Source organism: Aptenodytes forsteri, unplaced genomic scaffold, assembly GCF_000699145.1.
Source record: "Aptenodytes forsteri isolate BGI_AS27 unplaced genomic scaffold, ASM69914v1 Scaffold83, whole genome shotgun sequence".
Taxonomy (NCBI): Eukaryota; Metazoa; Chordata; class Aves; order Sphenisciformes; family Spheniscidae; genus Aptenodytes; species Aptenodytes forsteri.
The window spans coordinates 4276833-4286372 of NW_008795371.1; the positions used below are offsets into that span (position 1 = coordinate 4276833).

Here is a 9540-nt window from a genome sequence, read left to right on the forward strand (position 1 = left end):
AGTAAAAAGGAGTGTCTTCTTGTTAAATGCATGCCAGTTAAACCCTATAAACATCTGCTTATTATAAGGTATAATTTCCTTGGCTACGAATGCTTTAAGCGCAGTTTTGACCGGGATGCTTTCTGGTAATGACCTTATGCAAATACCTTATGTTAAATTAATTCAAATTCTTCTTGGCTCTCTCTTTCTTTTTTTTTTTTTTTTTTTATTCCCCAGTACTATGAAATGTCGTATGGTTTGAATATTGAAATGCACAAACAGGTGAGTAATTTAAAGGGGGGAAGTTGTGATTGATTGATCTCCTGTTGCCCTTTTCTCAACCTGAGATAAAATAGGCCCTGATTGCACTAAATGGGGAGTAAGTGCTGAAGTCAGGGATGTGACTCCAGGTGAGGTCTCGTGGCCCTGCAGTTATACTGCGAACTGCAGGTTGATGGAAGGCCGGTGGGTTTTTTGCCTATATTCAGGAGAAACTTAGGTTTTGAAAAGAGTGTTTATGAGAAGAGGTAAAAATAGCCTTGCCTTCCACGCTGGGAGGTCGGTACCTGGAATAGCGTGTTCCCGGCACTTGGAAAATACTGTTATCTCCTGCATTTTCCTCTGGTTTTGTTGTTGGTACAACGCGACTGTTTCTAAGGTCATACCCCTGATACTTGCCGTGCTGTAGCGTGAGACTTAGAAGGAAATTATCCTCAGGGATACCGATATCTTATGGTGTGTTGCTCAATGTCATGGATTTGTCTTTGCATCTGGAAAATGAAGCAATGTTTGGTACTCCTTTCTTTTTTTTTTTTCCTTTTTGGTCTCCTCTAATATGTAACTTGCCTGAAGGAAAAATACAGAAGGCCGTAGCAGAATGTGGTGTGCTACCTTGATAAGATTATAGTTAAAGAGCCTAAAGGCTGGGCACATGATGGTAAAACTTAAAGGAATAAAGTTATTATTGAGATTAGACCTGATTATTTGTGCTGCTGCTGCTTACTGGTTTTAGAAGTAGTTCTAATTAAGAACTTAAGGCAGATATAAGTTGACATCAACTTTGCAATTCGCAAATCAGTCCCATTCAACTCCAAAGTGGTTTTGCTTAATAGCAGTGTCAAAGCCTTAAGTAAGAAAGTATCGTTAGCCAACTGATGAAATTCAAAGCAGCGTGTCTGTGAATCTGCCTCTCTTCTCCGCGCACACTTCCCTTTAGCTTTCTGGTACGTAGTCACAGGGTAACGAGAATAATTACTGCTTAGTCTTCAGTTTTTTAAAAATATCTTCTTCCATGCAGATAATACCGACTTCTTTCTCTTCGTTGCTTCTGCCTGGACAAAAGCATCCTTGCGAGGCAGCGCTGCTTGCGGGGAGCCCTGGGGGGGCTGTGCAGGAGCCCGGGTCCCCCATGCCTGGGGCGAGTGGGGGCGCGCGGGGCTGGTGTGCAGCTCGGGGAAGCCTTGGGCATGGTTTTGCCTTGGTGCGGCCAGGAACACTCCTGAATGCAGAATTTCTGCTTAGGCCTGTGGTGGCCTCCTGCAAGGACCCCGTCCCCATTTTGCATGTGTCCAGGGGGACACGGACCCTGCAGCCTCTTCAAAAATGCTCGAGGGATTGGAGTAACGCAAGCGTTCGTGCAGGCTGCTTTCGGGAGAGGGAATGCCTCTTTCCGCCTGGTCGCTCGGTGATGGAGCAGCTTTGCTCTGTGCAAACGCTGGGAGATGCTGAAATAATACAGCAAGATATCGAGCTTTTTCTCTTGATGGAAGCTTTGGAAGCAATTGCTGTTTCCCGAGATGTGCGGTGTGTTTTTCACCAGTGCATGGTTGTAACCAAAAGCTGATCGGAGAGTGTTTGCACCGCGGGATGAGTGTCGGGACTGGAAGGTGAGAGCCCGTCGTGGGCTCTGGCTTCATTGGTGTGTGGATGGGGTGCTCCGCCATCCATTCCATCTTGCGGTGTGACCATGTAGTGTGTCTTCCCCGTGGTGTTTGGCGAGGCAAAGTGCCTGGGATGGTTTCGGAGGGTAACTGAGGAGCATCAGAATGCCCAGGGGCAGTTTTCCGTGGGGCTGGTGCAGGCAGAGCTGCCGCTGCCTTTCCTGACCCGGATTTTGCAGGGTGGCAGTTCCCACGCCACGGCGTTTGCAGCCCAGGGAGGCCCTGCGTGGTCGGTGTGCCTTGCTGGGAGCTTCGCTGCCTTGCAACTCAGCAGATAAATCTTTGCTGGATGATTCCAGCCTGCATGGAGCATCCCCCGCCTGCTTTAGTTGTTCCTGGTGACATATGCTGCATGCCTAGTGCTGGGCTGATGGGGGAAGTTTGGGGAGGTGAAGCTGTCTTGTTCTTTAATTGACAGCAATGTGCATGGTGCTGGAGGAAAACAAAGCAGCCCGAGCAGCTTCGAGCGCGCTTCCAGGCGAAAATGGGGCGAGAGGGAGCGGAGGGATGGGAGAGCTCAGCTCCGAGCGGGTGCCCGGAGAGGGTTTGCCCCTCTTTTGGGCTGCAGCATCCCCCCTGAAAGGCGTCCCGCTGCTAATTGCAGCGTGGTCCTGCCTGCATCTGGTTGAGGGTGGCTAGTCCTGAACAAACAAGTTTATCAGCTGACCTGTTTAGCGGTTGACTTGTGTTTATCTGCACACAATCAAGTAGACTGAAGTGCTTGAATTATTCATGCAGTGTCCTGCCCTCCAGACTTGACTGCTTGTGATTACATCTGCTTGAGACAAACATTGATGGATACTTCATCTTTAAGCAAAAGGGGATTGTCTGTCTGTGGGCTTATATAACAGATTATCTCTTCTACGCTGAATATTAAGTGTGTGCATATGTGGCTGCGTGTGGTTTTTTTTCTCCTTTCTTCTCGTTTTGTTTCTTGTTAAGAAAAAAATGTAGTTTCATAAACAATTCCATATGCAAGGAAATATTTAGGAAGTGACTACCCACTTTGTTGCATATAACGCAGTGAATTGCTCCTTACATCAGTCTTCCTGCTGAATGAAGCACTGTCTTATCCAGGCTCAGCTTTCTTAAACCTGAGGCTGGTTGGGAGTTTTCTTTTTAAACCTGAGCGAAACTCTTTTTTAAGGTTAATTGATTTTTACAAAAGAAACTTTTGTTCTCCTGTTGTTTTGGCATTGGTTTTGTTCAGATCTCTGTAGATAATCGCCAAATGCAGTCGGAGGGAATAACGATTCCAAAAGAAAAACTAATTTTGCGTGGGGAAACGGGACACCTCAGAGGGGAGAACCTTTGTGCTGATTTTTTTTTTTTTCATGGCTGAGAACTCTCCACATAAGCACTTCTTGTTTTCGTGCTTAAACACTTAATGCTTGGAACAAACCTAAACCCTCCTGACACTTCCAGGGGAAGAGAAGCAAGGTTGTGTTTTTTTTTTTTTCCTAGAATATTCCAAGAACACAATATACTTTCTGTCATGCTCGTTAGCAAGGAGTGCCAGGTAATAATTTGCTAAATACTTCAGAAGCCAAGTAATTTGTTAGTGTGATACTCTCAGGTCTCCTAAGGTAGAAGGGAATAGCTGTCAACCAGCTTAACCTCTCCCTCCCCTTGGCTTTGCGGGAGGCACCGGGGGTCCCGGGTGGGTTTTGGGGGTCCTGGGTGAGGTCTGCCCCCCCTGCAGCCCGGGTGCTGGTGGTAATTCTGTAATGAGGGGTTGTGGCCTGCCCCTCCACACCCCCTCCCTGAATTTAATTCTCATCAGTGGAGCTCTCCACTTTGCTAATAACGATAGCAGCCACAAATAGCTTTCAACATGCCATTGACAGCCTGGTTGGAGAGAGCACTTGAAATAGTGGTAGACAGCTGAAAGTACCCATAATTGTGCGCCGGAGTGAGAACCACACTGCTCAAGGGCCTTATTTTCATGTGCTTAAAGAGACAATATCCTGGTTTCAACAAATGCTTCTGGTGCTTCACTGGTGGTGTGATTTACTCCTTGCCTTTCTCTGACCGCCCCTGCCAGCCTCTTCCAGGGCTGAGGTCTGGGGGGGTGTGCGCAGCGCAGGGGGGAGACCTGGGGTGGCTGAAGGAGGGTTGTGGTCATGCAGACCCATCTTGGAAACGCCGTCTGGGTGCGTGTGGAGTGACCTGTGTTTTTGAAGCTAAGGAGAAAGCTGGGGGCTCACGGGTGGGTGCTTCTCCCCGGGAGTCTTGTATGAACTGTGGGATGATGCTGGTGCCGTGTTCCTGCATCCCATGGACCATTGCCTTGGGCACCCTACCAACCCCATCACTTCGGGGGTTTAGGCTTGCGGTGGAAAGTCTTTATAATGTTTTGCCATGTTTTTCAAGAGGAGAAAGGGTCAGCCGAGCGATGCCGTGCATTCAGCCCCTTGTCTCCAGCCTGCATCCCACTGTTTAAATCAATAAGCAAGGGCAGGTTGGAGTTTGGTCTGGTGTGGCCCAAAGTCTGTTCTGAGATTGCATCTGGGATGGCCTGGTCTGGTGCGCTGGTGTGACTCATTTCAAAACTGTGTAGGTTCATGGAGGATTTGTCCTGCTCAGGGTGCGTGTGCTTTGTGCAGGGCATTTGGGAAGGCTGGGGCTGCTCTCTGCAGAGCGGTGGCTGTGGGGTTGGTTTCTGCAAGCGCCTCCATCCCCAGAGCCTGGCTGAGCACTGGCCCCAAAGGCTCCCGAGCACTGGGAACCCAGGAGGCGTTTGGGGCCGGTCCTGTGCTGAGGGGTCCTGCCCAAGGGTGCTGGGATCAGCCCAGAGGTGTGACCCCCGGGGCAGCGATGGGGCTGGGGCAGCCCTGCAGCTCCCATTTGCTTGCTCAGCTAAGGCCAAGGCTAACATATTTTGGCACAGCGAGCATCTCTGTTGCCTAGAGCAGTGTCTGCGGGGTATCGTGCCAGGGTGCAGGCTCCCCCACCACCACCCCCTTACCCTGGTTCAAGGCTGGGGCTCTGCTTGCACTTGTGTGCTTCGGGTGATTTTTAAGGTTGCTCCTTTCAACTCCACTCTGCGTATCCCGTGACTGACGGCCGGCAGAGCTATTTTTAAACTTCCCTCTGCCATGTCCAGGTGTAAAGACCAGAGGACGGGGGGCCAGGGCTGCTGGGGAGAACCAGCCCTGCAGCTATTTAACACCATGCCGCCGCACGCTGCTGCAGCCGGAGCCCCTGCCCGGCTCTTGACTCGGCTCCAGCAGCAGCTCTCCGTGCCCTTAAGTGCTTTGGGTGCTGGTAGCGCCTCTGGTCGTTTTAAGAGCGGGTGACAGGACTTGCAGCCTGTGGCCAAGCGGTCTGTCTTAATTTATAACCAGTGCAAATGTTTTCTCTGATTCCCCCCTGCTTGCGAAACACCACCCCAGAAGTGTTTCTAGTCTAGCAGCAGGTCAGGTTCCTGGCAGGGGCCGGGGGTGGTGGGGGCTTAGTTGAGATTTCAGGTTCTCCTGACTCCTTGCTCTTCTAACAAGCAGCATGGAGCCATCGTCAGCATCCTGCTGTCCGGGGTGAGCATCCTGGGAGGCGCTCCCATGGATGCTGGGCTGTGTGGTTGGGTGCCTCTCCTGGGGTGCCCCTGGTCTTTTATCCACCGCTCGTTTGCAGCCCCCGCCTCGGTGATGTACGGCGTGGTCCAGCGCAGATGCAGGGTGTTGGGAGGGGATGCGGAGGCTGGGATTGCCATGGCAACCCGCGGCAGGGAATGGAGGTTTTTCTTGGCAGGAGCGGCTCGGGGGGCTCCGTCGCTCTGGGGCAAGGTGATGAATGAGCCCTGTTATGGGGAAGGTGTCGGGCATGAAACCCTCCCCTGTTCCCAGTGTGCCAGAGGATCCCCTTTCGCTCCCGATTAAACTTTTAATGGGGACTACTACAGTTTAATATGCTGGGGAATGGGAAAAGTTAAAGTGAACAAATATTTAAAGATCATTGAATCTCATGTTAACAGGAAACCTCATGGTTGTAAACATAAAATTTTGGACATCTAATATCTTCTTGCTTGCTGAATCCCATGTGGGAAGTCTCTCTCTTTGCAGAGTGCGAAGTTTTTCTTCAAATCTTTGTTGGAAGTTTGGGCAGAATTGGATTTAAACGTGGAGGCGATGGGTCATCGTGCGTCTTGTTTGTCTGGACTGTGTTAGTGCTCGATGGTGCCTGGGGAAAACTCAGCACCTTCCCTCCCTCCTCCGTGGAGGCAGCCTGTTTGGATGCTGCGTTTTTTTCTTTTACACCTTTGCGACATGCAGCCAGAGGGGACTGCTCGTGCTGGCACCGCTGTTTTCACCTCAAATAAGGATTGAATTTGTTCTAGAATTTGTTGGGGGCTGGCAAGAAAGAGCTCGCAGAAGAAGCAACCGTGCTGGAGGAGCAATACGCCGAGTGCTGCTTGTGTCCAGAATCCAATAGGCTTCATCTGAAGGAATAAATATTTAATGGAGCTGCAGTTTATATATAATCTAATCGATGCGTCAGTGCCAAAAAGGCCTTTAAAGAGGTTTACCTATCGCTGAGCAACACGTGATGTAAGCACCAGGGTGGTTATTGGTGGCACTGCTGCCTTTTTGAAGTGGCACTGCTTTGCCGGGCAGCTGGCGGCACACACGGTGCCAGCCCATGCTTCTGCACCACGCTCCTTCGGACACAGCACCGTGGCTGGGCTTGATTTTTGCAGTTTTAGCTTGCAGCCCAATTTTGTGGGCGCAGAGTTGTCGGTGGGCGATGCACGCACATTGGGTGTTTAAAAACTTGTGCTGGCCAGAGCCCTTTCTTCTGGGAGTATTGTGCCTTCACCAGCTGCCTGATGAGCCTCACATCCTCGCTTTTGGGTCCATGATAATCCTGGCGGCTGCAGCACTCGCGTAGCTGTAGCCAAGGTACCTGAGTCCAAACCGTGGTCGCTTCCAGATGCCTCTGCCTTGACACAGCGCACCAGCATGTTCCCCTGACCTCTGGAAGGGCTAATAAAAGCATCGGGTGTAACCCGATCACCGGGGTGCTTTCAGAAAAGACGATGTCCAGAAATATCCCCGTTGCTTTGAAGCTGAAACCGGCAATGCCTGCGCATAGGTGCTGCGGGAGCAGCGAGCGGGTGGTTTGTGGGGACCCCTTGCAGCAACTCCCTGAGCTCCGGTGGCCATGGGGTCTCTGCGGGGCGGTTTCCTCTGCGGGGGTGAGCCTGGGCTGGGTGAGATTGGGGTTGTCCTGGGACATGTCGGTTGTGCTCTTGCTTTGGTCTCTAACGTCCGGTTAGTATTGTAGTAACGCCAGCATGCCCCAGCCCAATTCCTCAAAGCAAAGGTTGAGTGTCTATTGTTTGGGTTGTTTTTTTTTTTTTTCCCCTCCAAACTATGATACTTGGATTTTTTTTCTTGCAGTATTTGAGACCAGGTGGACCTGAGAGCCCCTCTCAGGGTCAGCACCCTGCTGGGGCTGGGATTAAAAATCAGAGCTGCTGTAAGGCGCATCCTGGGCATGCCTCGGGGCCAAGCAGTGGGGATCGGGGAGGGTGAAGCCTCGGGGTGCTGGGGGTGGAGGTGGTGATTTGGGGAGCACACAGGGGCTCTCTGAGCAGGGGGCAGCTGCTGGCCATCTCAGGGAGGAGGCACCTTGCCAATGGGCAGGCTGGAGCGAGACCCAGTTAATCACTTGTGTTATTGATAACGAGCTGCTCAGGGCTGTCGGAAGGAATTTCTGTCCAAACTATATACTTGGATTTTTTTTCTTGCAGTATTTGAGACCAGGTGGACCTGAGAGCCCCTCTCAGGGTCAGCACCCTGCTGGGGCTGGGATTAAAAATCAGAGCTGCTGTAAGGCGCATCCTGGGCATGCCTCGGGGCCAAGCAGTGGGGATCGGGGAGGGTGAAGCCTCGGGGTGCTGGGGGTGGAGGTGGTGATTTGGGGAGCACACAGGGGCTCTCTGAGCAGGGGGCAGCTGCTGGCCATCTCAGGGAGGAGGCACCTTGCCAATGGGCAGGCTGGAGCGAGACCCAGTTAATCACTTGTGTTATTGATAACGAGCTGCTCAGGGCTGTCGGAAGGAATTTCTGGGTGTTTGATTCTGCGCCAGGGCTCAGCTCCGGCCATTGTTGTGGCGCTGAATCCTTGCGGCTGCTCAGGCCGTGTTTGAGTTGGACCAAAAGCTGTTTTAACAGCTGCCTCAGCCGACGGAGCAGCCGGCGTTAACTCTTGGGAGCCAGGCAGCGGCGATCCGGGCAGCTCCGCGTGCCGAGCGGGAGCATCTGTGGGGTGTGCAGTGCAGGGCAGGATGGCACCTCCTGGCACTGGGCTGCCGGCTCGCCCCAAACATGTGCTGGGGTTATCACTTGAGGAAAATGTTACTCTGAGTTAATGGAGATGTTGCAGGAACCACAGTTTGACAGCATAGGTTTGTTAAACTCTCAAATAATGTGGTCAAGCGGACGGGTGTAAATGGTTACGGGTTAAATTTCCTGAGTATGATGTGAGAATGGCAAAAGGAACCTGAGCAGTTTCAGTTTGGGGTGGGGAAAGACCTAGACGGTGCTGAGATCAGAGCAAGCACCCACCAGCCCTTGCTGTTGACTAAACACTAGCTGCATGGAGTGGTGTGTGTTTGCGGAGGCTTCTTCTGAAGAAACTCAATGCCCGCAAATAAGCACTGGAAGTGGAAAGCGATGGCGAGGGGCTGTCCCTGCGTGTGATCCCGCCTGGACGTGCAAAACTGATTTTATGTGATCCGGTCTCTTTGGAGAGCAGCAGCTGCTCTAAGGATGGGGAGCTGTGCTAGCACCCGGCTACGTTTTCTTGAAACCAGGGAAGTCCAGGCTGGTGCGAAGCTGCTGGGGCTGGTTCGTGACACTCGATCCCATGATGGGAAGGGGACCAAAGTGTCTCGAGAGTGTGGGGAGCAGGGCCGTGTCCCTGTGCTGGCGAGCGCAGAGTGCATACAAAGGCGCTTTCGTTGCCTCTTTTGGGAGTCGCTGCTTCCTCTTGCGCGGCCGGGGAGGGGACGGGACGGGGATGCACGGGAGGGCACAGGAAGGGGATGCACGGTGCTGCTGCTGGGAAGCCTTGTGCAGTCTGCGGGAGGCTGCTCGGTACTAACTGTTGCTTTTTCTTCTTCGCTTTCTTCAGACAGAAATTGCTAAAAGACTGAATACGATTTTAGCCCAGATCATGCCTTTTCTGTCACAAGAGGTAAGGATGTTTTCACACCCCAGATGGTGGATGCTGCTTCTCCTGGGGGGATTTCCCCAGGAAGGCAGCGCTGTGCCCCTTGGGGGCTCCCGTGAGGGGGCACGGACCTGCTCGCACCAAACTTGTGGTTTAGGGGTGTGGGGCTGCTCACAGTGCCCCATGAGAAATGGGGCTCAGATCCCTCCTGCACGTTGCAAAACCCTCGGGGTGGGGGAGAGCCAGACCCCACAAGGGGCTTTGCTCGGCTGTGGGGGTCTGCGCCAAGCCCGTGGAGCAAAAAAGGCTGCGAGGGGCTGCTCCAGCTCCCCCTGCCCCCCATGGTCTGTGGAGCAGGGAGGCGCACCTGGGCTGCTGCTCTCATGAGTGAAATATAAACAAAAAAAGGGGTGACCAGCTCCTGCGTGGGGTTACTGTGGCGGGG

The 9540-nt window shown here is 52.4% G+C and overlaps 1 protein-coding gene across 1 annotated transcript in view; it reads left to right on the top strand.

Annotated features, from left to right (window-relative positions):
• The first annotated feature begins 216 nt into the window (after positions 1–216).
• TLE3 (transducin like enhancer of split 3) overlaps positions 217–9540 on the top strand; it is a 28769-nt gene continuing 19445 nt past the window's right edge. Inside the window, exons 1-2 of the mRNA XM_019472385.1 lie at positions 217–261; positions 9057–9119. Coding sequence (XP_019327930.1) covers positions 226–261; positions 9057–9119 — 99 coding nt within the window. The 5' untranslated portion in view covers positions 217–225. The remainder of the gene's footprint in view (positions 262–9056; positions 9120–9540) is intronic.